At 47.3% G+C, this 27986-nt stretch overlaps 1 protein-coding gene across 6 annotated transcripts in view; it reads left to right on the top strand.

Annotated features, from left to right (window-relative positions):
- Positions 1-27986, top strand: part of RPTOR (regulatory associated protein of MTOR complex 1) — a 422339-nt gene that overhangs the window by 204086 nt on the left and 190267 nt on the right. For all 6 annotated transcript variants that reach the window (XM_055389503.2, XM_063705761.1, XM_055389504.2 and 3 more), the window contains one exon: positions 5016-5191. In XM_055389503.2, the coding sequence (XP_055245478.1) occupies positions 5016-5191 (176 nt within the window). The remainder of the gene's footprint in view (positions 1-5015; positions 5192-27986) is intronic.

The raw sequence follows: 27986 nt of genomic DNA, 5'->3' as shown, positions 1-27986 counted from the left end.
ATCTACCTGTCCGACTACTCCCTCGGCAACCACAGAATGCTTCCCGTGTCCAGTGCGCTCCAGGAGGCATTGGGCCAAGTGCCCGTGCATCTCAGGGTACAGGCTGAGATAGGCACGGCAGATGCAAACCCAGCAGCGTCTGGACCACGGGAGCTTTGTCTCTCCACCGGACAAGACACAGACTTCTTGGTCCCTAAGGAAGTCCCCTTCAAACCTGCTGAGTTCTCATGTGGCTCCTGTACACTGGAGACTCGCCCCACCGCCCCATGCCATCCTGTGTTCTAGTGCTGACTTGGAAGAAAGGTGGGTTGGTATGAAAAGTGTTAGATTTCAGAAGCTTGGCACAAATGGTTGGCAGCGATGGAGGGACTGCAGTGTTTAGAGGCTGTGGTGGGAGGACCTGTTGGATGGAGGAACTGCGGTGTGTGTTTGGAGGCCGTGGCGGGAGGACCTGTTGGGTGGATGGAGGGGCTGCGGTGTGTGTTTGGAGGCCGTGGCGGGAGGACCTGTTGGGTGGATGGAGGGGCTGCGGTGTGTGTTTGGAGGCCGTGGCGGGAGGACCTGTTGGATGGAGGGACTGCGGTGTGTGTTTAGAGGCCGTGGCGGGAGGACCTGTTGGGTGGATGGAGGGACTGCGGTGTGTGTTTAGAGGCCGTGGCGGGAGGACCTGTTGGGTGGATGGAGGGACTGCGGTGTGTGTTTAGAGGCCGTGGCGGGAGGACCTGTTGGGTGGATGGAGGGGCTGCGGTGTGTGTTTAGAGGCCGTGGCGGGAGGACCTGTTGGGTGGATGGAGGGGCTGCGGTGTGTGTTTGGAGGCCGTGGCGGGAGGACCTGTTGGGTGGATGGAGGGACTGTGGTGTGTGTTTGGAGGCTGTGGCGGGAGGACCTGTTGGGTGGATGGAGGGGCTGCGGTGTGTGTTTGGAGGCTGTGGCGGGAGGGCCTGCTGCTCAGTTCTCAGCACTGGTTAGAAAGTAAATTTAACGTAGGAGCAACTTAACAAAAAGAAAAGCTTTTCATTTTGGGGGCTTTTTTTGTTTGTTTTTAGAGATGGCTTTGCTCTGTCACCCAGGCTGGAGTGCAGTGGTGCCACCACAGCTCACTGCCACCTTGAACTCCTGAGCCCAAGGGATCCTCCCACCTCGGCCTCCTGAGTAGCTGGGACTGCAGGCATGCACCACTACACCAGGCTGATTTTAAACAACTTTTTTGTAGAGACAGGGGTCTTGCCATATTGCCCAGGCTGGTCTCAAACTCCAGAGCTCAAGCAATCCTCACACCTTAGCCTCTTGAGAAGCCAGGACTACAGGCATGCACCACCACACCCGGCTAATTAAAAAAAAAATTTGGACTGATGGGGTCTTTCCATCTTGCCCAGGCTGATCTTGAACTCCTGGGTTCAAGTGATCCTCCCACCTCAGCCTCCCAAAGTGCTAGTATTACAGATGTGAGCCACCACACCTGGTTATATAAAAAGAAAACCTAAAACTAGTAAACCACACTGATATTTTTTGCTATATTTCTGCTATATACATGTCCTTTTGAAAAGGAAAATAGGAATATTGAACTTAGTTTTTGCATAAACGGCCATTTCCTCCCACTTAAAGTTGTTTCCTTTTTAATCCTCTGCCAGCCATTCTTATGTGGCCAGTGGTAGTGGTGCTGATTAAAATAACACAAGTCTGCCAGCAGTCCCAGACAGACATCGCAAATGGTGCCTTCCACAGTTCAGGACTGTGTGCTTCACTCCATGGAGGTCTGCCTCAGATGCCTCCCTCCCAGCCCCTTTCTGGAGGCCAGGGAGAGTGCGTTTCCACCAAGCGCAGGAGTCAGCACTTCCTCATAGCCTTCCCGTGCCCTCCCAGCACCAGGCACACATGGCCGCTCCCACCTATCCCATCCACCTGTTGTGACGCGGGTCTGAACAGCTGCAGGTCCACGTCGTTCCTGGACCCATCATCTGGCTTAGTGGGCCTGTCACAGCAGACCTGGAAACTAATTTTCTGTGTACAGCAGGTTGCATTGCCGATGCTATTTTAGCTTATGGAGCCCAGAGCCCAGGAAATGGTTTTAAACGTGATTTTGCCTTCCCTCTTCCCTCTTGTTTAAAAAAACCCACTCCTTGGTGGTTCTTGGTGATTGTTGCGCGGCATGTAAATATCCCTAATGTCACCGAACTGTACATTTGAAACGGTTAACATGGCAAATTTTATGCTACATGTAATTTATCATCATTAAAAAAACCTCATTCCTCAAGAAATTGCAGTTTTTATTGAGAAGGTTAAATTATATTTATTATTAAGGATATGAGAATTTGATTTGTACCCTGGGTTTAATGTTCCTGTGGTAGAATGGGTTATTAATAAAACTAGCAGTCACTCGTACCTTCCAGCTGAGAAATTTGAGATGTTAAAAACAAAGTTTGTCAGAGTCAGATGACAGCGCGTTCTGTACCATCACCGTGGTGCGGGGTGGCTGTGAGTGAATACAGCTCTGTGTGTATTTCATTCCGAAAGCACTGGGCGTGCTGTCTGGAGAGGGCTCGGCAGCTTTCGTGTTGGCGTCGTAGGTGCTTGGTGGAGATTCAGAAGGACCCAGATGGGATAATGGGGCAAAAGCGGCCCTAAAATCAGGGGCAGTGCCCGGCACTCTGGCCGCATGTGCTGGCCCAGCTGCAGGGCAGTCCGTGTCATCTTTGGGGACTCTGTGTCCTCGTCGTCACAGCTCTTTTAACATGGAGCTGAAACCTCATGGGGATGGTAAAAAGCAGATGAAATAGTATATGTGAAAGAGCCGTGAGAAATACTAAGAACTACGCGACTAAAAGTAAGGAGAAGGAAGGAGCAAAAATGCAGACAGACACATTCTCTCCCCGTCAAGCCAGGGAGCGCATCGCAGGCCTCGGTGATTAAAAGCCACGCACTCTGGACACATCTCACCCCCACCCATATTCATCGTCACTTACAATATTCATTTACAATAGCGCCTCCTCTTCATGGAGGCCTGCCACAGTCTGAGTAAACAAAAGTGATCTTGTCCCTGTGGTATTCACAAAACAAGCCCTAGGAATTGTGTAAGTCACAAACAGCGTCCAGGCCCTGGATCTGGGACAACCAGTCTCTGTCATGCGATGCTCCGGCCCTCATGCTGACCGCTTGGTCCACGACCCCGCATTAGCAGGTGGCGCTCTTGTTCTGAAGCCTCGTTCTGTACCTTGTTGTTCCACGTCCCCGGCCTAGATGGGCAGATGAGGTTGGCCCCTACAGCAGAATGCTTTCCGTTACAGCCGAATTATAGGTATTTGTAGACGCGTGAATGAAGGAGTTCTGCAAGCTGTGTGGCCCGGTATTATCGGCATTTTTGGGGTTTTCTGTTTTCATTCCTTTAGCTATCTACATGACATGCCCAGGCATCACATTTCAGGGTAACTGAAGAGAAGGCAATGCAGATTCCATCTCACAGCCTGTGGTGTGTTCTTCTTGTTTTGTCTGTTCCCTGTCTCTTTCTGTCCCTTTGTTTTCTGCTACCCTTTTCCCTCTCCCCTCTCCCCACAACAAAGGACCAGCCTTGATGATAGTGCAGGAGGGACTTTGCAAGCCAAGCTCTCCCAGGGCCCATGGGGCCTCCCTTCCAGCAGGTGGGCCCTGCATGCAGCCCACAGTGTCTGAGGACTCTGCATCCCCGGAAGGGAGGCATTGCTTGTGTGCGGCTGCTGTGCCTCCCCCAGCTGAAAGCATTCTGTTTGGTGGAACTGGTTCTGATATTTTCTAGCTCTTCTCAATTATTTCCAGGAGCAGGCAGAGCAGTGTGTGTACATAATCCCTCATGTGTTATACTTATTAAATTTTACTGGCCAAAATGCCAGGAATTCTTGTGAACTTTATTATTTCTGAAAACGACAGCAAAACCTCTTGTGGATTACCGAAATGGCCACATACAGGCAACATAGGTAGCCAGGGAAAGGAATCACAATCTCAGTGCTAGAGTAATTAGTCCTTGGTGGTATAAGGATCCTGTGTTTTGTTGAATGCTGTGGTTTTTTGGTAAAACAGGAACCCACCTGGTATCCATGGCAGGGTATAGCAAACTCGTGTATCAGACAGTCCTGTCATTTTTTAAACCTTTGAATGTAATGCATTATTTAAAAAGAAGGAAGAGTTACACTTTCAGTTAGATTTCATTTGGTAAAAAGTGAAATTTTCTGTGCATTTTAGTAGTAAACAACAATTCACTTAGTGCCTTTCTTCCTAAAATGGCACTGTGATATCAGCTTCACATATGATACTTTTACGTGACCAAAGTCTCATTGAAATAAATACCAACCGGCATTACTATCCCTACTTTAAAGAGAGATTAAATTTTGAATTTAAAAAACACCTCACCTTTCTCCCTGATTACAAAATTAATGCACATTTGTTTGTAGAACATTTAGAGAAATCCGATGAAGATGGGAGGAGATAAAATCCCCCTAATCCCCCACTCGGGGATGAGTGCTCGCTCTGTCTGTTTTTCAGTCTCTTTCGATGGGTCGCTTTAGTCAGCCCACTCAAACTCACGTTTTGTGGTTTGCCTTTGTGTTGGTGATGGAGTTCACATCATATAACCTGAACGTCTTCCCATGTCATTAAACACAACAAAATAAGGTTAGGATAGATTAAAGATTGAACTTTTAAAACAAACCGTAAGACACCATGAAAGACCTGGTGGACAGTGATACAATCCTAGGGTAAGTAGGGTCCTGCAAAGAGGAAAACCAGGAAGAAAACAGAGTTGACAGAGACACAACCAGGCTGTGCCGTCAGAAGGGCCTTGGGAATGAGACGCCCAGGTTTCCAGGCTTACAGTCTGTCTCCGGAGACAGTTCAGCAGCGACGCCTCTCTCCAGAGGACTTTCCAGTGAAAACTCACAGCCTGAGTTGATTTATTCTTTCCTTCTTTGTTACAGCTCCAGCTTACTCTTTGGTTGTGACCAGCAGCTGAATCACACTCTCTTTTCCCGAATGTTCTGCCCTTCAGGTAGCTGCAATCAACCCAAATCACCCTCTTGCTCAGATGCCTTTGCCTCCGTCGATGAAAAACTGCATCCAGCTGGCAGCCTGCGAGGCCACCGAGCTGCTGCCCATGATCCCCGACCTCCCGGCTGACCTGTTCACCTCCTGCCTCACCACCCCCATCAAGATCGCCCTGCGCTGGTGAGTGGCCCCTGCTGTGCCCCTGGGACCCACTCAACTGGGCTCTCCCGCAGGGACCCCAACCCATGTGGGCCCCAGGCATTCACCTGGTCCCAGGAGCCCACGTGACAGACATGAGTGTCCCCGCCTTCTTTTTGTGTCATTCGGGATTCCAGGTGGAGGCTTGGGTTCTACTCTTTGAGAGCTCAAGATCCCTTCTTCCTTCTGATCTGTTCGTGGGCAGCTCACTGCTTTGCAATTTCCAAGAACACCCTCTCCTTACTTTGTTCACTGCGGAGGCGTCTTAGTACCAGGATAGGTCATACTGGAAACTGGACTTTCTTTCAGGGGAAGAAAAGGCTGTTATGAAAAAGGAAGTCATTTAATTCCTCGCTTGAGTTGAAGCATAATCTTTCAATGTATTTTTAGCAATGAAAAAAGAGCCATGATTTTTCTGTCTCCATCCTTTTTAAGTTATAGCCGTCGGGAACATAACTGAAGAAATGTGTGTGATATTCCAAGATGGTAGAAGCCGCATTTCAGCCCCAGCATCCCCGGCAGAGCGCACAGTGGGATGCATCCCCGGCAGAGCGCACAGTGGGATGCATCCCCGGCAGAGCGCACAGTGGGATGCATCCCCGGCAGAGCGCACAGTGGGATGCATCCCCGGCAGAGCGCACAGTGGGATATGTGTGTTTCCTGCCTCCAAATCCAATATTCTCCCCTAGACCATCTTGCCAGTCTTTAATATCTCCTTTCCCATTTTATGTTTTGCTGAAAAGCTTATATGTCGTGGCTGTTACCGGCTAGTAGATAAATACCTCTCCCTTGAGGTGCCGTGCGAATGGTGCAGCTGTGCAGCAGACACCGTGCTGTCGGCCGAGGACACTCTTGAGGCTTCTGTCAAGATGGCCTAACACTCTAGACAAGTCTCCTGCCTTCTCACCCACAGCCCTGGGCGGACACGGGGAGCTAACAGCACAGCAAAGTAAGGGCCCCCAGGGACACCCTGGGAGGGGCCAGAGGGGCAGGGCAGCCTGAGGGGGGAGGAAAACTTGGCCTTCCCGCTCTGCCTCTGCAGCCAAGTCCAAATCGATCCCAGACCCCAGGGCTGGGGGTTCATAATGTTGGGGTGACTGCAGCGCAGCGCTCACATTAACTGTCCCTAGGCCTCCCCACCAAACTTGAGGGCTACAGCTTTCCACTCAGGGAGAGACCTCCTTTTAGTGTTACTCACCCCAAAATAGTTGGAGATGAAGGGAAGAGGGCTGGGTGTGGTAGCTCACACCTGTAATCCTAGCACTTTAGGAGGCTGAGGCAGGAGGATCCCTTGAGCTCAGGAGTTTTGAGACCAGCCTGGGCAACATAGGGAGACCTTGTCTCTAAAAAGAAAATAGAAAAATAGCAAGTGCAGTGGCTCATGCCTGTAACCCTAATGCTTTGGGAAGGTGAGGCAGGCAGATTGCTTGAGGCCAGGAGTTCGAGACTAGCCTGGCCAACATGGCGAAACCCTGTCTCTACTAAAAATACAAAAAAATTAGCTGGATGTGGTAGCACATGCCTATATTCCAAGCCACTTAGGAGGCTGAGGTACTAGAATTGCTCGAACCTGGGAGGCAGAGGTTGCAGTGAGCCAAGATTGTGCCAGTGTACTCCAGCCTGGGTGACGGAGCAAGACCCTGTCTCAAAAAAAAAAAAAAAAAGAAAAGAAACAAAAAAAGAGGGGAGAGGAGCTGTCTGGAGGGGGCAGCAGAGAGGGATCTGCAGTGTCTCTGCTGTCCAGCCAGTACCCCCACCTTACCTGGCTGATGCAGACTCAGCCTGAAAGGGCCACTGTCCTCTGCACCCAGCAGAGCAGAGCTCACTTGGCAAAACTAGACACCTGAGTAGCACAGCCACTACGCAGAGAGAAAGCTGAACCAGGGTTATTGTAAAACAAGTGTAATACATACAATCAAAGAAATAAAGGAAGACACCTGTAACAAGATGTGAGAACAATGCTACAGTTTGAATGTCTTCCCCCAAATGTATGTGCTGGAAACTTAATCCCCCACGCAACAGCGTTGGGAGGTGATTGCATCATGAGGGCTCTGCCCTCACATTTAGGTTAATGTCACTGTCACAGGGGTAGGTTAGTTATTGTGAGAGCAGGTTGTGATAAAAGCAAGCCCAGCCCCTTGTGTTATCTTGCCCTTCCACCTTCCGCCATGGGATGGCACAGCAAGAAGGTCCTTGCCAGATGCCACTCTTTGACCTTGGACCTCCCAGTCTCCAGAACTGTAAGAAAGAAGTTTCTTTACTTAGATGAAGAGAAGCTGCTTGAAAAGCCGAAGAATACAGTTAAGTAGGAGGAATAAGTTATAGTATTCCATAGTAGAGTAGGGAGATTACGGTTAACAGAAATAATTTATTGGATATTTCAAAATAGCTTGGAGAGAAGAATTGTAATGGCCCCAACACAAAAGATAGAAGGTGGAGTGAGATGGTGGAATAGAAGCCTCCACCAGTCTTCCTGCAGCAAGGATACCAATGTAACAACTATCAGCACACACAGAAAGCACCTTCATACGAACCAAAAATTAGGTGAGCACTCATAGTACCCGGTTTAGCTTCATGTTGCTGAAAGAGGCACTGAGAGGTAGAAAAAACAGTCTTGAAAAGATAAATGTTTGAGGTGATGTATGAGTTGGATAGATCCCAGTTACCCTGATTTGATCATTACGCATTATATGCACGGATCAAAATATCACATGGAGCCCCAAAATACATACAACTATCATATATCAATTTAAAGAATACAAAAAAAATTTGTTATAAATTACTCAGTCTGTCGTAGTCTGTTATAGCAACACAAAACAGACAGACAGACAAGAAAAAGTACTATAAAAGAAGAACAAAGCAGAAATAGGGGTAGGTGCACTGTAATGTTTGAAATAAAGAACACAGTAGACAGGACCCATAGCAGGAGAGACACTGCTGGAGCCAAATGAATGGCCTGGAAGACTACAGTGGGGGCTCACAGGAGGCCATGGGAAAGGGTCGAGATGGGAAACAGAAAAGCCAGGAGATGCAGAGAAGGGAAATAGAGGCCTCAGTATGCAGACTGGGGGCATCCCGTGTTGAGAGAACAAGAATATGGCAGAGCTGAAAATACCTGAAGATCTCAGAAATGCAATCCCCAAAATTGGGAAAGCTGGAAGCCCTCCAATTGAGAGGGCTTGTGCCAACCAGAAATTAATGGGAGACCTCCGACCCCAGCACATCCAGTGAGGTGGAAGACCCTCTTGAGGGCACCTTCCCTGACGCCACGTTGTTGCTGAACTGCTCTCCATCCTTGTTTGTTTGCTCTGTAATGTCGAAGTCCTTTCTGAACGCAGATCTCTTTTCACGTACCAGTTTATGAGGCACACGTTACAGTGTGCCTACCTCTATTTCTGCTTGTTTCTCCTTTCACATTACTTTTTCTTGTTTGTCTTAATCTGTTTTGGGTTACTATAACAGAATACAACAGACTGGGTAATTTAAAATGACAATTTTTTGTATTCTGTAAGTTGATATATCATAGTTGTCCATATTTGGGGGGTCCATGCAATATTTTGATACCTGTATACGATGCATTAATGATCAAATTGGGGTAACTGGGATATCCATCACCTGAAACATTTATCTTTTCTTTTTAAGACTGCTGAAGAGACGGTCTTTTGGGGCCTCTATTTCTCTTCTCTGCATCTCCTGGCTTTTCTGTTTCCCACCTCTGTCCTTTCCCACGGCCTCCTATGCGCCCCTCATTGTAGTCTTCCAGGACATTGTAGGGCTTCAGCAGCCTCTCACCTTTATGTGTGTTCTTTTTAACTCTCTGTACTGTATGTCTGATCCCTGTCCAAAGAGGCTTATGAGTGCCCATTTCACGTTACCCCAGGAAGAGATTGGTCCACCTGACTCAGCAGTTCATCCATTCATTGCCCAAAAACTAATTTATTCAGTCCCGACTGTGTATGTAATAAGACCCATGCTAACCACTATAGGAGATCCTAAGAAGCATATTGCCCTCAACAAATGTCTCCTCTGGTTGAGGAGATAAGATGTGGCTTGAAAATTCATGATTTCAATGGGTGCTTCATGCAAGATGAAAATCTGAACCCTTCAAGGCAATGTGTGATCAAAGACCAAGTGACCTTATGGCACCAAGGGCTGTTGTGTTCCCAGAGGACAGAGAACCATGGCTAAGGGCCACAGGGTTTGAGAAAGCTGCTTGGAGGAGGTGGAACCTGAGAGGAAGGTTTCGCCAGGAGTGCGGTTGAGCTCAGAGAGTGGGCTGAAGTCCAAGTCCATTGTGGGGTGCTTTGAAGGCTGCCCAGAGGACCTTGACTTCTCCTGGGACTCTGGCACAAGAGAGCCCCTGAAGGTGTTTGGGTAGAAAAATGACTTCATCAGAACCATGTTTTAGAAAGAGGATCCAAGTGATGATAGGGAGACCTTGGTGACCGTTAGGCCATTATCATATCAGTGCGGTCTTGAGCTGGTAAAAGATTAGGGCAGAAAGATAGAAAATCACCCAGGGGCCTGTAGGCTGGAGCTTCTGTAGACGCACAGTGGACACTGCCGAGGAACAGGCCTCATTTCTCCCATGTTCCCGTCCCCCCTCCCGGTTTCCTGCATGACTGCTTCGGTGCCCCCTGACTCCAGAATCAACACCACACCAGCTCTGCCTTTAGACTCTGCCCAGAGGCTCTGGGCTGGATACTGTATTTGGTGCGACCCTCTGGGGCATTTTTGCAAGTTTTCAGGCAGATGGGTGGGGGAGCAGTGAAGGAAGGAGGAAATAAGACAAAGCACAAGGGGAACGGGAAATGACATCGCTACCTTCCTGTGCCTTCCCTGCTGCCCCACTCCAGCTACCTGTCACTAAATCCAGTGCACTTCATCTAGTTGACGGGTTTCTCTCAGGCATTTTGTTTTTCTGCCATGAGTGGGAAGGACTTGGCTTCCCTCCGCGCACAGCTGTGCACTCCCAAAGACGCCTGGGCCAGATGTGGCAGTGCGTCCTGTAGTCCCGGCTGCTTGGAAGGCCGAGGCAGGAGGATCACTTGAGCCCAGAAGTTTGAGACCAGCCCTGGGAACACAGGGAAACCCCATCTGTAAAAAAAGTAAAATAAAGAAGCATGCTTTCACTCTGAGGGCTGCTGGCCTCGTTATTTCTAAAATGGGTGCCTGCCCTCTGAGTAGGGAATGTGCTTTCTCTCTACCAAGGCATGATGTGTCATCCCAGTAGCCCCTGAAATCCTTGTAGGAGTTAGGACATAGTCAGATTTTTTAAAGTAAGGATTTAGTAGGAAGTTTAGTGAAAAACAAACTGATACAGTTACCATAAGAGGGACTTTGAAATCAATATGCCACAGTGGCAGACAGTGGTCATCAGATAACCACTGCCTGGAACAATTGAGCGGTGTCTCAGGTGGCGGCTCTTTTACAATAAACTGCTTTCTCCCATATTGAAGTGCTGAAATTAGGTTGAACATGACATTTTGCTAGGTGTCTATAGCCTGTGAGTGGTAATGGACTATATTCATTAAAGAATTATCAAGTGAAATGTGTAGTTTTGTGTGAGCTAAGTTAAAAACCACCAGGGTTTTTTTTTTTTTTAATGGAAGAGTGAGATAGTTTGTCAGACAGTAATTACATATGTTTTTAGGGTTATAGTTTTTTTTTTCATTTTGAAAAGTCAATTTATTTTCTAATTAAAAATGAAAGATACATTCTTTTCAGAAAATTACTAAAAAGTTAAAAGTAGAAAAAAATCATCCAAGATTTTACCATCTAAGGACAACTAGTGTTCACTTTTTGATGTATTGCCTGTTGGTCTTTTTTCTGTGCATGTACATTTTGCACTGATGTAAGTGGACAGAATTTACGATTTCATATCCTTAACCCTTAGCATTATACTAGAGTTCCCTGCCCTAGATCATTAGAGACTCTTAGTAAGTATCATTTTATATTTCACTATGTTGAAGTTCCATGTTTTATTTAGCCGGAGCCTAGGGCTTTGGGATTTAGGCGTCAGGAATATGAGGGTGGGAAGGTTCAGCCTGGCACTCTGATGGGAGTCGGCAGACCTGGTTCTGTGAAGGGGCAGACGCACTTGGGTTAGGCTTTTCGGGCCACACAGTCCCAAGTCTGCTGTTGCAGCACGAAAGAGCCACGGGCAATATATAAACAAATGAGCACGGCTGTGTTCCAGTCAAGCTTTCTTTTTTCTTTTTTTTTTTTTTTTTTTGAGACCGAGTCTCACTGTTGCCCAGGCTGGAGTGCAGTGGCGTGATCTCGGCTCACTGCAACCTCCACCTCCTCGGTTCAAGCAATTCTCCTGCCTCAGCCTCCTGAGTAGCTGGGATTACAGGTGCCCACCACCATGCCTGGCTAATTTTTGTATTTTTAGTAGAGATGAGATTTTACCATGTTGGCCAGGCTGGCATCAAACTCCTGACCTCAGGTGATCCGCCCGCCTCAGCCTTCCAAAGTGCTGAGATTACAGGCACGAGCCACCGCACCCAGCCTCAGTCAAGCTTTCTTTAAGAAAACAGGCAGTTGGCCAGATCTGGCCCAGGAGCTATAGCTTGGCACTTCCTGCTCCAGAAAAGGGAACTAGGATTGGGCTGCAGATGACGGCTGTGCGTGTCTGCCGGTCTGCAGGTGACCTGGAGAAGGGCAATGCTCGGGAAGGTGGATTCCCTCCCTCCCTCCCTTTACTATGTAAATAAGAGAAACGGTTTCTAAGCACGCTGCCCTCATTATGCTGGCACAGCTGCTACAAAATGCGGTGCGCTGGGTAAACAACATACAGCTTTGCTTCATTTGGACAAAATGTGTACATGTGTACTTGGTGGCAAGCATATTTATGAATCTTATTTGATGATGAACTTGTTGGAAGACATTGTTCTCTAATTTTTTTTCATTTTTGCCTGTCTTTTTCATTTTCAGAAACTGATTTCAATAATTCCAAAATGAGCAATGACATTACTTTCCATATAAATGATTATCTTACTCACCATATACATCAATACACTGTAAGAATCCAAAATATATTTTTTCCCTTGGCTGTTTTCTACTTCTTTGATTGAGTGGCATAATACCATTTTAGATTTATTACGCGTCTATTTGTATACTACTGAAAATTATAACCCAGTGGGACTTCATTTGCTGTGGGACTTGCTATAAAACAGATTGATGTCTATTGCACTGTGCTGCATGCACTTAGTATTGTCTATTAATGAAAATGATAAACATTATTTTGGATTGAATAGAGGTCAAAAAACTTATTTCCTTTCTTTCAATTAAGTTGAAGGATTTCCAGGAGTATAAATGTTAATGATCGAGCATTAACGTGTATTTGTCAGCGTGGAAAGTTTCGCTCCTGCATTGCCCGCAGGAGACGGAAGATGCATGGGTTTCCTGGCGCGCAGGTTGGGTGGAGGCTCAGCATGGCTGTGTCTGGCCAGGCTAAGTGGTTTGCAGTGCCTGTCTCATTTCAAACATATGCTGTGACATTTGCTTCGTATTTTTTCCTGATGACTCAACCAAGAATCATTCAGAATTACCTTTAGAAACATAAATTCTTGTGGTTTTGATGATAGAGTTAACCCTTTGTTCTCCAAGGAGTCTTCTAAAATACATCTGCTTTGCCAGAGAACACACTTTCTTCTGCCCGTTCAGTGCTCTCGGGTCTTTTGCCGCTTCCTTTCAACAACAGTCCGATGACTTTGTCTTCCTGCATATGTGCGAAGGGAGAGGAGCTCACTGGTCCTCCCAGAGGGTGAAGTAACCGGGACACATTATTGAATAAAATGCTCTTTTGTAGTATCCCACTCTGTATCTTAGACCTTAGTTGTAGGCAAGTTTAATTTGGAATTTGCATCTGGAGAAACGGCTTTATGACGTTTCTGAGTAGAGCCTCAGTATCATGGATCTCACACAGTCCCCGCGGCGGCTTCCAGGCCGTTTCCAGAGGAAAATATTTTTTCTCCCCAAACTAGACAGTGTTCTCTCACTGTTCCAGTCTCTTGACATATACTCAATTAAGATGAATATCATAATGTATTGTAATAGAGCTCCCATTTTAAAAGATGACATGTAAAAACCATCTGATGGATGCGGTAAGAAAGGGAATTGAAGCAGACGGAGGGGCACGGGCTGCTGACTCCCCGGCTGAACCCCGTCCTCGGGTGCTACAGGAAAGAGTGAGATTGATGATCCTGGAGGGAGCCCACTCAGCAGCACAGCCGGAGACCTTGCTGGTCCCTTGACATGGCTGAGTCCCCACTGGGGGCTGGGGTGAGGGGTGAGGCCGGAGGAGACAGTGGAGCTGGCGAGGGCCCCAGGGTGCAGGCAAGGCTGAGGGCACTCGGCTCTCCTCCCATTGCCCTTGATAGGCATGGCCTGCTGTGCTGTGTCTGGGGCTCAGAAAGATGGAAAATAAGAGGGAGGAAAGAAAGAGTTTGTCCCACCGCCCTTGTGAAAAGAGAAGTAATCCAATAATAAATAAAAGTGATAAAAGACAATTGGAAATATGAAGAAGAAAGAGGAAGAAAGACCAGTTGGAAGCATTAAGTATAAAAAATATAATTGGTGAAATAATTGAAGAGATGGATTGAAAAGCAACATTATGGATAGAGCCAAGAATAAACCAGGAAGCTGGGAAGTTTGTTTGAGGAGTTCCCACCAAAGGGACGGAGCTAGAAGGAAGGGGAGAAACGTGAGAGGCAAAGTTTAAATATCTAGGAAATAACATTTTCTTGTCTCTAAAAAAACGTAGAAAAGGAGAAAAGACAGGCTTAGTAAATAGAAAGTGTGAGATACGATGGCTAAAACGTTTTGAAATAAAGTTGTAACTGTAAACGAATTGAATTCACCTCTCAAAGGGCCATGATTCTTGTGTTGGTTAAAATCATGATACAGCAGTCTCTTGTCCATGAGACACAAATTTAAAGCAAAACATTTAAGCCTGGGCAAAACAGCAAGACCCTGTCTCTACTAAAAATTTAAAAATTAGCTGGACATGGTGGCTTATGCCTGTGGTCTCAGTTCCTTGGGAGGCTGAGGCAGGAGGATCAGTTGAGCCCAGGAGTTCAAGGCTGCAGTGAGCTGTGATTGTGCCACTGCACTCCAGCCTGGGCAACAGGGTAAGACCCAGTCTCTAAAAAATAATAATAATAATAAATAAGAACATGTATTTCAAAGGTTGGAAATCACAGGATGAAAAAGAGAAATACGAGCTAAAAGAAAGCTGGGGTGGCCAGTCCCAATATGACTCAAAGCAGAAGCTGAGATAAATTATTGAGAGGGGCAAAGAAAAATGTTGTATTGTGGTAAAAGGAACAGGAAAGCAGGAAGGTATATACTGATGATGACTGTGTGCACCTGACAACATGGCCTTGAACTAGGTAAGATGGGAGCTGAAGTATGGATGGAAGCAGATGAATGAGAAGTGTGCTTAGATACAGAGACACCAAGTACAGACAAAGGAAGCAACGTAAATACAACTTTTGTCACCGAATTAATTAGCCAGACCTCACAGAGGCACACAGGACCATACATCCAACAGGGAATGTGGACATATGTGGACCATTCACAAAAATAAATCATGCGCCCGACTACAAAGAAAGCTTTACTAATCCGGAAGAATCAGCATCGTGTGAACTCCATGGCAGACCACACGCAATGAAGCTAGAACTCAGTAACGAAAGGACAGCCCCAGAGTGTGATGTTCCCCTTCCTGTGTCCATGTGTTCTCATTGTTCAATTCCCATCTATGAGTGAGAACATGTGGTGTTTGGTTTTTTGTCCTTGCAATAGTTTACTGAGAATGATGATTTCCAATTTCATCCATGTCCCTACAAAGGACATGAACTCATCATTTTTTATGGCTGCATAGTATTCCATGGTGTATATGTGCCACATTTTCTTAATCCAGTCTATCATTGTTGGACATTTGGGTTGGTTCCAAGTCTTTGCTATTGTGAATAGTGCCGCAGTAAACATACGTGTGCATGTGTCTTTATAGCAGCATGATTTATAGTCCTTTGGGTATATACCCAGTAATGGGATGGCTGGGTCAAATGGTATTTCTAGTTCTAGATCCCTGAGGAATCGCCACACTGACTTCCACAATGGTTGAACTAGTTTACAGTCCCACCAACAGTGTGAAAGTGTTCCTATTTCTCCACATCCTCTCCAGCACCTGTTGTTTCCTGACTTTTTAATGATTGCCATTCTAACTGGTGTGAGATGGTATCTCATTGTGGTTTTGATTTGCATTTCTAAAGAGGAAATACTTTAAAACTGATAAAATACTCACAGCCAAATGTTAGTAATAGCACATTTGCTGTTTGTGGGGTGTATGTAGCCAAAGCAGGCGAGGATTTAATACATTTAGTCAGAAAACAAAGATTAAAAAAACAAGAAAAATTAAATGTTTGCCTTAAAGAGCCAGGGGAAAAATGCAATAAACAGATGAAAAACAAAATGAAGAGAGCGAATCTGAAAGATACAGGCAGCCCTACGCTGTCCGTCGCATCTCTGCATCCAGAGGGTCTCTGCTTCATTTCCTGGGAGTCCTGCCAGTGCGGGAAGGGGCATCCAGGGCCTCCGAACACTCTTCTCACAGATTTTCATCTGGGCACTTGCTCTCAGTTCTTCCTTTCAGAGACCCAGTTGTCTCAGTTCTTGATACTTGCTGACAGCAGGCTTTGGGAGGTGGGTGCTTCATTTTGACTTTGCACCGTCCAGGTCAAAGGCTTCACTTCTCTCACCTCTGCTGAGCCACTTAGGCTTGTCCAACTGTTTCTTAACGTTTGGTTGACATTTTACAATTACAGGGATAACAGTAGCTAGCATTTGTCGAGCGTCACTGGAGCCATTCCACTAATGCACTCATCTAACACCACACGCCTGTAAGGTGTGGACTGGCGTTAGTGCTGCTTTCAGGATGAGGAAGTTCAGGTTGCTTGGAGAGTAGCTGGTGGAGCCAGGATTCAAAGCTGGGTGCCCAGGCTCCCGAACTGACAGCCTCAACTCTGTTGTTCCGCCTCTCTGTCTCCTGCCCAGCGTCTCTCATTTGCCATGATTTCCTTCCTGGGGCTCTCCGTCCTTGTCCTGTTCTTTTTCTCTCATTATGGAGGAAGTTGAGATCACTATCATCTATAGTCTGTCATGTCTAAATAGAGGTTACCATGACTTACTTAACGTGGTAAAGGCTACACCAGAGCTCTTCAGCAAACCAGCCTAGTGGGGAGACTGGAGACATCTTCCCTTCGAAGCTGGGAACAAGGCAAAGATTCTCTCTTGCACTAAAACAGTGTTAGAATTCCTGACCCCCAGTAAGATAACTCCATAACCAGCAGAAGGAATGTGAACATTTGTAATTATCTGTTTACAGTAAGGGCCATCTAACATAGTTCACTGATTCTAGCATGTACTTTTTAAATTTTTTTTTAAGACGTGATCTTGCTTTGTTACCCAGGCTGGAGTGCAGTGGTGTGAACATGGCCCACCGTAGTCTCAGCTTCTCGGGCTCAAGCAATCCCCCCACCTTAGCCCCCCAGGTAACTGGGACTACAGGTGTATGCCACCATTCTGACTAATTTTTGTATCTTTTGTAGAGACTGTGTCACCATGTTGCCCAGGCTGGTCTCAAACTCCTAAGCTCAAGAGATCCTCCCACCTCAGCCTTACAAAGTGCTGGAATTACAAGCGTGAGGCACCATGTCTGGTCCTTTTTAAAAAAATAGAGACAGGGTCTCTCCCTTTTACTTAGATGGGAGTGCAGTGACACAGTCATAGCTCACTGCATCCTTGAACTCCTGGGCTCAAGTGATCCTCCTGCTTTAGCCTCCCAAAGTGCTGGAATTCCAGGCATGAGCCACCACGCCTGATCCCAGCATGCGCGTTTTCACACTTAACGTATCTGGGGTCCAGAAGCATCTTACAATAAGTAACATACCTGTTTAGTTGGCAGTTATTTTCCTTTGTTAATAGTGTATAGAAATGCTTGCAAAGGTCCACCTGGAGGTGTGCACTATACCCTTTCTTACTGCTGTTTGTAAGCTCACTGTTTGTCACTAGGGAAAGAAACAGGCACCATTACTTAACTAGGTGTTCATGTACCGGCAATAATTGATCTCAAAATGTAATGCTATTTATAGTTTTTAATTAAAAAACTCTCAAATGTATGGTCTAAGTTTTTCTTTAAGTCCAGAAAAAAAAGAATACATTAAACCCTAAGTAGAAGAAAAGAAATAATAAAGAGAAGAGCAAAAACAAACAGAAGTCGACCCCAAAATTTGTAAAAATTCATGAAACTAGTTGATAGTTTTTGAAAGGTTCATTAAAATTGTCAAAACTTTTTCTAGAGTGCTCAAGAAAAATAGAAGGAAGATACAAATGACTTTCATCAGAAATGAAAGAGGGCACATCCTTACTGATCCTACAGATGTTAAAAGAAGAATAAGGGGCCAGGTGCGGGGGCTCATGCCTGTAATCCCAGCACTTTGGGAGGCCGAGGCAGGTGGATTGCTTGAGCCCAGGAGTTCAAGGCCAGCCTGGGCAACATAGCAAAACCCCATCTCTACAAAATATAAAAATTACTCGTGCGTGGTGGCATACGCTTGTAGTCCCAGCTACTTGGGAGGCTGAGGTGGGAGGATCACCGGGAGGCATTGAGGCTGTAGTGAGCAGTGCAGTGATCACGTCAGTGTGGTCCAGCATAGACCACAGAGTAAGACCCTGTCTCCAAAAATGAAAATTATAAATAAATAAAAGGAGAATAAGGGAATCATTTTAATCATGAAGGACCATATGCCAGTAACTTCTTCATCTTAGATGCAGTGGATAAATTCTGTGAAAGACACAAGTTATCAAATCTGACAGAAGTAGAAAAAGAAAATTTGGATAGGATATATCTGTTAAGTAAATTAAATTTCTGGTTAACAACCATACAAAGACAACCCCGCACCCAGATATCTTTACTAGTGAATTTTACCAGACCTTTAAGATGAACAGAGTAGACAGACAACCTTTGTGAAATGTTTAAATATCTGCTGACCATATTAAGTTGCTGTCCCAAGGCTCGGTGTAATTAGTAATGGTAAAAGCTAAGAAAATCTTTACAAGGTTACTGCCTAACTGTTAGACTAATTTGACCAAATTTTATGCACCTGGGGCCTTTTACAAATCAGCTTATTTCCCTAAGAAAAAGTGTTACTTGAATTTTTTTTATGATTTTATTTTATTTTATTATTTTTGAGACGGAGTCTTGCTCTGTCACCAGGCTGGAGTGCAGTGGTGCAATCTCAGCTCACTGCAACCTCTGACTCCCTGTTTCAAGTGATTCTCCTGCCTCAGCCTTCTGAGTAGCTGGGATTACAGGCACGTAACACCATGCCTGGCTAATTTTTGTATTTTTAGTAGAGATGGGGTTTCACTATGTTAGCCAGGATGGTCTCGATTTCCTGACCTCGTGATCCGCCCGCCTCGGCCTCCCAAAGTGCTGGGATTACAGGCGTGAGCCACCGCGCCTGACCACGTGAATTTTTTTTTAAGAGCAGCTTGCCTTTATATTTTTGGTTCACGTTGGGACTTACCTTCTAGTCATTTACTGTTGGCTCACATTTCCTCTTCTCCCATGTCTGTCTAACAGGAGAACCATGGAGTGCGTGATCTCACTTGGGGTCTCAGTAGGCCGCTTAGTGAGTCCCAAAGACTTTTGTGAGAGTTTGAATGCATCCGTGTGTAATGTATCTGGAGGACTCAAGGGTAGCAAGTATACACAGAGTATCCTTTTAACATAAAAGGAGCATTCAGAAAAGAATTAAGACTATGCAGTTCAGCCCACAGTTGGGCTCTCATAGCTACTGAGTTATTCATGTAATCCTCGGAAATCAGCTTGGGTGAAATACTGCACGGGAAAGAGTGCTCAGCCCTGGCCTCACTCCTGCCTGTCCCAGGCCTCACTGTCCGTGTCTAATGGGAAGAAAGTCATTTGTTGTCTCCTGTTTGATGTCATCATCACTATGTTCCAGATTAGCTTCAGGACTTGTTTGAAATCATACCTACTGAACAACTGACTTATATCCCTATCACACGGTGACCTGTTAACTGCTTATTTGCCTCTTTGTGTCTTCTTCTTAAACTTCTGGGCATTTTAGTGGCAGTTTGGCTTCTTGTTTGATTTATGTGCCTAAGCGTGCTCATGCCTCCATATTTAATCAGCGAAGTTAGGTCACATTGCATGCAAAAACTGTCAGTGCATTCAGCTCCATATTTAATAGCAGGAATTCATGACCCTTTTGTAAATAAAAAAGCGATCATTTGATTTGTGCTAAACTGGGCAGTATATTGCGGAAGCCATTTTCATCCTCATTTTACTTGTGTTGAGATCGAATCGATATTGCCTCTTGATGGCATCATTGTTGGAACGCCAGAACCGTGCTGTCACGTAGAACTGTATGGAGGGTGGCATGTGTCCCACGCCAGAGCCATGCCATCATGTAGGCCTGTGTGGAGGGTGGCACGGTGTCCTATGCCAGAACCAAGCTGGCAAGTAGACCCATAAGGATGGTGGCATGGTGTTGCCAGCCTTGTTGTAAAATGGTGTGAATTAATCCAGGAGACGTTAGCCTCTTCTTTGGTTTCTCGTTATTTGTACTGCTAAGTAAATGTTGTATATGTATATTCAGTACATAGAACAATTTAAACTGGATTCAGAAGCCATTTCAGTGCACTCTGAGACTGGGCATTAAACCTTGCTTTAAGTACTGTCACCACAGTCACTGAGAACAGCCCGAGTGCTGCTCATTTGCAGGTTGAAAGGATTCTGTGCAATGAGAACTTCTGAGTTCCCGTCCTGTCCCAGCTAGCCAGTAAACACCTAAGTCATGAAGGTTATGAGACACAGTCCCTGTGCGCCCGGAAAAGAGGGTCTCCAGGGAGAGGTGCTCCCTCTCATCAGTGCTCTTCTTGGAGACAGAGGAGAGAGTAGGGACACTCCTTCTGCTTGCCTTGGAGGCAGAGGCGGCATCACTGCTGTTGGGGTGTCCTCATATCACCCGCTATGATGAGTGAAATTTCACCAGCGAGAGGAGGTGGAGAAAGGCATTGTGAGGCACTCACCCTGACCTGCTCAGAGGCCTGAACGCATCTCGGCCAGCAGCCCAGTGTGGCATCTGAGGGAAGGATGGTGGCCAGGACACGAGAGGGAGGGCGGGGTCCATGACCATGAAGCTCGGGCTGGGATTTCTTCTGTTGGCAGCGCCTTCTCTGTGGTAGGTGCTGTGCAGCTGCAGGGCTGGCCTGGCCCGCAGAGCCAGTCACACGGGGGTCTCCACCCTTGTCTCAGCCCACTAGTGCTGCTGCACAGGCCCCTGAAATGGTAATTTATAAAGAACAGAGTTATTTCTCCCGGTTCTGGAGGCTGGAAGTCCCAGTTCAAGGCATCGGTGGGTTTGGCGTCTGGTGAGGGCTGTTCTCTGCATTCGAGGTGGCGTCTTTTCCTGTGTCCTCCTGGGAGGACCGCTGCATCCTCACATAGCAGAAGGCAGAAGGCAGCAGAGGCTATGTTCCTCCAGCACCCCCGCCTTAAATAAGGTTGCTAAAATCCCACTCAGGACAGCGGAGCCTTGGGATGTAACCGTCATCTAAAGCCCATCTCTTAGCACTGTCACTTCGGGTCCTCAGATCCGACAGGAATTTTAGGAGGGATGTGCCTTCATAGCGTAGCAGCCCTCTGGGAAATGAAAGCCTGTTTGAGAAGACATGTTCGTATCTCAGCAGCAGCGTGGTCCGGGCTCTCCTGAGGAAGGTGCCCAGGGCATTTGGGGACACAGAGGAGCAAATTTCATCCAGCAGGGGCAGCTCACTGTGTGGGTGAGGCTTAGAACTGGGCATGGCGGTGGCTGTCGGATGGACATGCAGGTTCAGGATCCAGGTATGTCTGTCACCTACCATTTCTAACGGAGGACAACGATATCATCAGTTGTGAATACATCTTCTCTGTTACTGTTCAAGAAGCCATGCTGTTTGCATTCTCTAAGAGGAAAAACGCACTGCTGGTAGCACCTTCAACCTGCGATTCCTACTTACCCGCCTCAAACGCTTCCTGTCTTCACTTTTGCTGTCCGCAAGATCCCCACCTTCCAATCCACAAACGTTTGTACTCAAATTTCCCCATCAGAACCAGCAATAAAGCACAGAAAGCAGCTGACCTAAGTCCAGCCACCTCTTTCCTTAAATCGTGCATCTTCCCCTTAGACAGAGTGCCTGGTTTGCGCTGCTGTCACCACTCAGCTTCTCCCAGCATGCAGCGTGTGCTGCCTCTCCTGGCCCGGGGCAGTCCCCTGCCTTCCTGCCATTCCAGCAGCTCTCCCAGAACCATCGAGATAATCGCTGACTGTCACTCCAGCAGCTCTCCCGGAACCATCGAGGTGATCGCTGCCTTCTGAGCTGTCAGTCTCACTGGCCTGTTCCTAATCCTTGCCCCTGAAGAGTCTGCTGCAGAGCTGAAGCAAGGGACACCCCCTTCAGCACCTCCTTCCCTGCCCTGGGGTCTGCGGCTGCCTCTCTGAAGCTCCCACTCTCTGGTCAGCCTCTCTTCCTGCACTTGGACGTATGTTCTCCCACGGCTGTGTTCTTGGCCCTCTTCGTGACGTACTTCTGCCTGTGAGAAACTGCAGCTCATCCAGCGATCACTATCCTGACCCCTCTGAGATAATCCCTCCTTCCTCACGCTCTCCCTCTGCCAGCGCTTTCCTCGTCATATACACCTGCATAAACCTCTCATGCCTGAAACAAAAGGTCCACCCCAGCAAGAGGGCACTCCCGCCGCCCGCTGGCCCTCCTGGGCCTCATTGCCTAGTTCTTTCTCTCCAGGTGCAGTTAAGCTTCAGGACGGAAGAGGGTACCTCCCAAGCCTTTCTGCCCTTCCTGTCCAGCCCTCAATATTGTAATCAGGTCTCCTCAACCTAGAACGCCCCCTCTCCTTCCCAGCCCCAGGTGTTTACCCTGGTTGTTTGTGTTTCTTGTTTTTCTGTGTAATGGAAGGAAGGTATCACCTGAGAGGCCTTAGGAATGACACAGGAAACCCTGCTGCCTCCATTCAGACTTGGGTGGGGTGGGGTGGGGGTGGGGGAGGCATCCTGTTGCCTCCATTCAGACTTGGGTGGGGTGGGGGTGGGTGGAGGCCAGCTGGCATCTCCCAGGAGTTCTGAACCCTGGTGTCCCTCAGCCAGCCACCACCATGCCCAGCTCCAGGCCTCGCCCCCAATATGGGGGAAGCTGTTGCTGCTGGATCTGACGTGCCCCTCTTCTCGCTCGGGCACCCCAGCTGGACCGTAGCGAGGCAGTCACAGCTCACTGCAGCCTCGACCTCTTAGGCTCAAGTGATCCTCCCACCTCAGCCTCCCTGGTAACTGGGTCTGTAGGTGCACACCACCATGCCTGGCTAATTTTTCACATTTTTTTGTAGAAATGGGGTCTTGTTATATTGGCCAGGCTGGTCTTTAACTTCTGGCCTCAAGCAGTCCTCCAACTGCAGCCTCCCAAAGTGCTGGGATTACAGGCCTGACACTAATTTCTGCACATAGAGGTGTGGAGGCACCTTGGGTATCAGGGTAGTGAATGAGTGCCTGGACCACACAGGCCAGAGTCGAAATCTGTTCACCTGACTTAATCTGCCACTGTTTGGCTGCTTTTAAAAAATAAATGTACATCTTTGTCTTGGATTGTCTTCCTTAATATCACATCCAAAAACTCAATACTAGCAATTTTTCAGAAGACCTCATTGTTTTGGGCAGCCCTTAGACCTCCCTGTCACTTGACCCAAATGGTGCTGGGTTGACCCCAGTGCAGCAGGGACCACCAGTGCTGTCCCCAACATGACTGGTTTCCCCTGTCCCTCCCCCCACATGCCTGGACCCCTTCCTCTCCCTCCACATGCCCTGTTCCCCTTCCCCTCCCCCCCACATGCCTGGTTCCCCACCCCCACCCTCCCCACCCTTGTCTGGTCCTCAGTGCCTCCCTGATGAGGGGCAGCTGCCCCCATTCTCCTGCGGCAGCTTCACCAGCCACACGGCTCATCCAATGGCTTGGACCTTGTTTCATTCACTAAAGCACCAGCTCCAGCACTGTGAGGTCATTATTGAGTTTGTAAGCAAAAATCTTCTTAAGGAACAGACTAATGTGTATTTAATTTTCATTATGTACCAGGTACCTATTAAGACTTTTTGTTTCTTTTAATCTCAGTAATTCCTGTTTTATAGTTCCATTATTCTCATCGTGTAAGTGAAAGGTAAGTGGTGGCAGCCAGACATCAAGGTGTGAACTCACCTGGGGCTGTACAGGGGCAGGACCAGGGCTACGATTTGAACCAGGGTTTTCTGACCTGAGAGCTCTTCTCTTCATTACCTTCTGCCTCCTCCTTCTCACCACTTAAGTGGCTTCATGCGTGCGGGGCTTTTAAAATGAGATTTTCTCAAAGAGCCGTGTGTCTGCAGGTGGAATGCGCTGGCACTGGGCTATTGGGAGGCACAGAGTTGTTCCTGGGTCTCTCCCACCAAAGAAAGCAGTGTGTTTGGCTGAGCCAGTGACACAGGGCTGCCCGGGAGCAGCACCACCACTCTTGGGACAGGCGGGCAGGCGCTGTTGATGTCCCTGGATGTTGTCCCTTCACCTGCAGTTTGTCACCAAAGCCCCAAGGGACTGTGGTAGAGACACAGCTAGTGGGGATTTCTCTGTTCGCACAGAGACTCTGCAGTTGCAGCTACCTCATACTCTGGTAAATAGCGCCTCTGGCAGTGGGTTTTAATACCCACGTTGGTTGTTGAAGCAGTATATTCTAGGGGTGCCTGGAAGACAGTCATTTAAAATGTCTCTACTTTTTATAGGTCAGTTTTTCTTCTTCTTTCTCACTCCCTTGCCAATTGTTGGACTTGAAGTTTGTTGGAAAGGCCCTTCCTTTATTTTGATTTGTGCCTGTGCTTTGCTCCAAGGCAGGCCACTGGGGGCATTTTTTACACCGAGGACTTGATTGGAACCGTTAACCGATGCCTGGCTGGTCTGTTTGTTTACAAGGCAGCCCCGCAGCCTTGTTCTGAGCTGGCTGGCTCCTAGATGTTATTTGGATTTGCTTCCTCTGGCACCAGGCCCTCCTCCAGGCAGGCGCTTGGGCAGGCTGGTGGGACTGATGGGTAGCCTTGCTGGGGACGTGTAGTCACTGTGGCGCTGCCAGCAAACTGTTCTTTCTGGAAGAGGAACGCTTGGTGCCTGGGTGTGTTCAGTGTGTTCTGTTGTGCATCAGAGCTCCCTCAGACGTCGACCGCTTCTGATTCCCTCCAGACAGCTCCCGGTGGACACACAGGGCTATGTGGCTGCCCCGGGGGGTATGGTGCTGAATCCTGACAAAGGCCCTCTTCTCGGGCTGTCAGAAAGGACGAAGCTGAGTCAGGCTTTAATGTAAACCATCACTCCGTATTTTTCTATTTCTTCGTTGAAAGAAGCGCTGATCATTGTGTTCATTAGAAACACCTCAAGTTTTTAAAAGGCTCCTCTCCTGTTGGTGTGACTCGAGGGTGCTGTGACATCCTGAGAAAGCGGGGACTCTGGGAGTCTGGGCGTCAGCTGGTCCCGTCTCCACCCGCCTTGAGTTCTCAGTTCTCGACAGCGCCCGTGTGATGATGATGCTCACGCTCCCGTGTGACACAGACGGCACGGGAGCTGCACGGGAGAGTGCTTTGGAAGTGGAAGCCGCAATGTCATGTAAGCTGTTGAGTATGAATTGTATCATATTTCACAATCCACAGAGTATTCTCCCATATGGTGTCACATTTGCTCTTGCTAATAACCCAGGACTCGTCAAAGCAGACGTAGTGCATAAAACATCACTGTGTTACTGATGAGGTACCAGATGCTCCGCGTGCAGCCGTCTGGGGTGGACAGCTTCATTTATAGCAGAGCCAAACAGGAGCCTGGATCTTCTGATCCCAAATCCTGTATTATTTTCACTATTCCATGCTGCCTGCCTTCACCAACGTGAGCTGAAGTTATTACATGTTATCACTTTACTTGATGCCGTGAGGTACTTTACACGAGAACCAGCTTCCCGTTGGGGACTTTACAGAGCTTTCAGCAGGGACAGTAATGGGGGCGGCCCCTGGGAAGCTGTGTAAAGTAGCATTTGCGGCGCCACATCCCGCAGTGTTTCCTGAGGACTCGCTGTGTGCAGGGGACCGTAAGATGCCACAGAGAAATCAAGGAGGCTGCGGACACAGGGTCTGTCCTCAAGTCATTCATCATTCCCTTTCTCTGCCCCTCTGCCGTGGAAGGTTTTCAAGTAATTAAGCTGCTTGCTTATATGCAGCTTTCCTCCACGGGCCCCGCCTGCATAGTCGTGCTCTGGCAGAGTTTCTGCACCTTCCTCCCTCGGGCTCCTGGGCCTGTGTCTGTCCGTCCTCCACTGTCTTGCTGTCTGCATCTTCATGGTGTAAGTCTGGCCCCTCAGCAGCCCCACAAGCCTGGCCCGGGGCCAGGCTTCCAGCCGCTGCTTCAACCCAAAGGTGGAACACCTGTTTCCTGCAGTGGAGAAGATGGGAAAGCCTTTTCTGCAGGGCTTTTACTCCCACTTCCTTCTTGTTTTCAGCCATTTTCTCTGTGCTGTTTTTCTCCTTTCTTCCTGAGACTTTCCCCTTTGACTTGTTCTTAGTCTTCTTTCTTTCTCCTTTGAACAGGTAGCGGTCTTGTTATGTTGCCCAGGATAGTCTCAAACTCCTGGCCTCAAGCAATCCTCTTGCCTCAGCTTTCCAAAGTACTGAGACTGCAGGTGTCAGCCCCATACCCAGCCAGTCTTCTCTTTTCTTTACTTTGAGTTTAGGCTTCTTGAGTTGTTTTCTTCTTCTCAGATGCTTCAGGGGGTAGCTGAGAATGTTGAAAATACTAAAGTGCAGCAGAAGCAAGGAGGCAGAGCCAGCCCTGGTTTCCCACCGATGATCAAATTTCTTTTTAGCTCAGAAATACTGGCTTATGCCTAACCCATCAAGGGTGCAGCATTGTTGGACACAAGATGAAAAACAGACAGCCCCCACGTTTGGCTGTCAAACCACATGACCCAGAAATAGCCATCATTGTAAGAACCCCAGAGGGAGCCTTTGCTATCTTTTAATTTATTGCACAAATAATATTATAACAGTAAACAATGAAAAGCAAGAAATGAAAGAAAAATTACCCAGAATCTACTGTTTTTGCTATTCCATATTCTTCATACATTTGTCCATATATGCGCATAATTTTACTTACTTGGAATTATATATATTTTGTATTGTTTTTAAATTTGAAGATCACTTATCATTTTACATTGCTACTGATATTTTCAAATTTAGTATTCCATCACATTTATAGACAGTATTACTTAATCATTTCCCTCTTATAAAATTATAGTGCTTGCAAGGAGTTTTTTCCTGTTCATCTTTGCGGTACATAGAACCTTTCCTTAGCTGTCCATGGTAGCATGCAGCTATAGTCTCAGCTACGTGGAAAGCTGAGATGGGAGGATCACTTGAGCCCAAGAGTTTAAAGTTATGATGAGCTATGATTGTGCCACTGTACTCTATCCTGGGCAACATAGCAAGACCCTATCTCTTAAAAAGCAAAGAACAACTCCAGTCAAAGCAATAGAGTAAGATCCTATCTCTTAAAAGAAAAAAATAATAATATTTTCTTATTTTGGACTATTTCTTAGAATATGTTTCTGGGAATAAGATCAGTAGGTCAAAGTATATAGCTCTTGATATCTTTTGCCAAACTTCCTTTTTTTTTTTTTTTGAGATGGAGTCTCACTCTGTCTTCCCAGGCTGGAGTGCAGTGGTGTGATCTCGGCTCATTGCAAGCTCTGCCTCCTGGATTCAAGCGATTCTCCTGCCTCAGACTCCCAAGTAGCTGGAACTATATATAGGTGTGCACCACAATGCCCAGCTAATTTTTGTATTTTTAGTAGAGATGGGGTTTCACCATGCTGGCCGGGCTGGTCTTGAACTCCTGACCTCGTGATCCGTCCGCCTCGGCCCCCCCAAAGTCCTGGGATTACAGGTGTGAGTCACTGTGCCCGGCCCTGCCAAAATTCTTTACTAAAAGGTTGCTCTAATTACACGGCCCCAAATCACACATATATGAAAGTGTCATTTTCAACACAACATTATTTTCAGAGAGAAAATGTTCCTTACTTTGCATATTGCAGGGGAAAGACTGTATTCTGCAGGTCCTGTACATGACTGCAAGAAAGGACCAGTATTACAAGGCCAGAGACAGAGAAGGCCCCACAGTGGCATCTGGACCGACCAGTATTACAAGGCCGGAGACAGAGAAGGCCCCACAGTGGCATCTGGACCAAATCTTTTTGGTGAAAGTGCTGAGTTATTGCTCAGGAAGTGAAGGGGGAGGCCGGGCGTGGTGGCTCACGCCTGTAATCCCAGCATTTTGGGAGGACGAGGTGGGCAGATTACCTGCGGTCAGGAGTTCAAGACCATCCTGACCAACATGGAGAAACCCTGTCTACTAAAAATACAAAAATTAGCTGGGCGTGGTGGTGCACACCTGTAATCCCATCTACTGGGGAGGCTGAGGCAGGAGAATCGCTTGAACCAGGGAGTCGGAGGTTGCAGTGAGCCAAGATGGCATCATTGCACTCCCAGTCTTGGCAACAGAGCAAGACCCTCTCAAAAAAGAAAAGAAAAAAGAAAGTGAAGGGAGAGCAGAGGCCAGTGTGGGAGGAAGAGACAGGAAG

Source organism: Gorilla gorilla, chromosome 4 (genome assembly GCF_029281585.2).
Source record: "Gorilla gorilla gorilla isolate KB3781 chromosome 4, NHGRI_mGorGor1-v2.1_pri, whole genome shotgun sequence".
Classification (NCBI taxonomy): Eukaryota; Metazoa; Chordata; class Mammalia; order Primates; family Hominidae; genus Gorilla; species Gorilla gorilla.
This window is presented reverse-complemented; position numbering and strand designations above follow the sequence as displayed.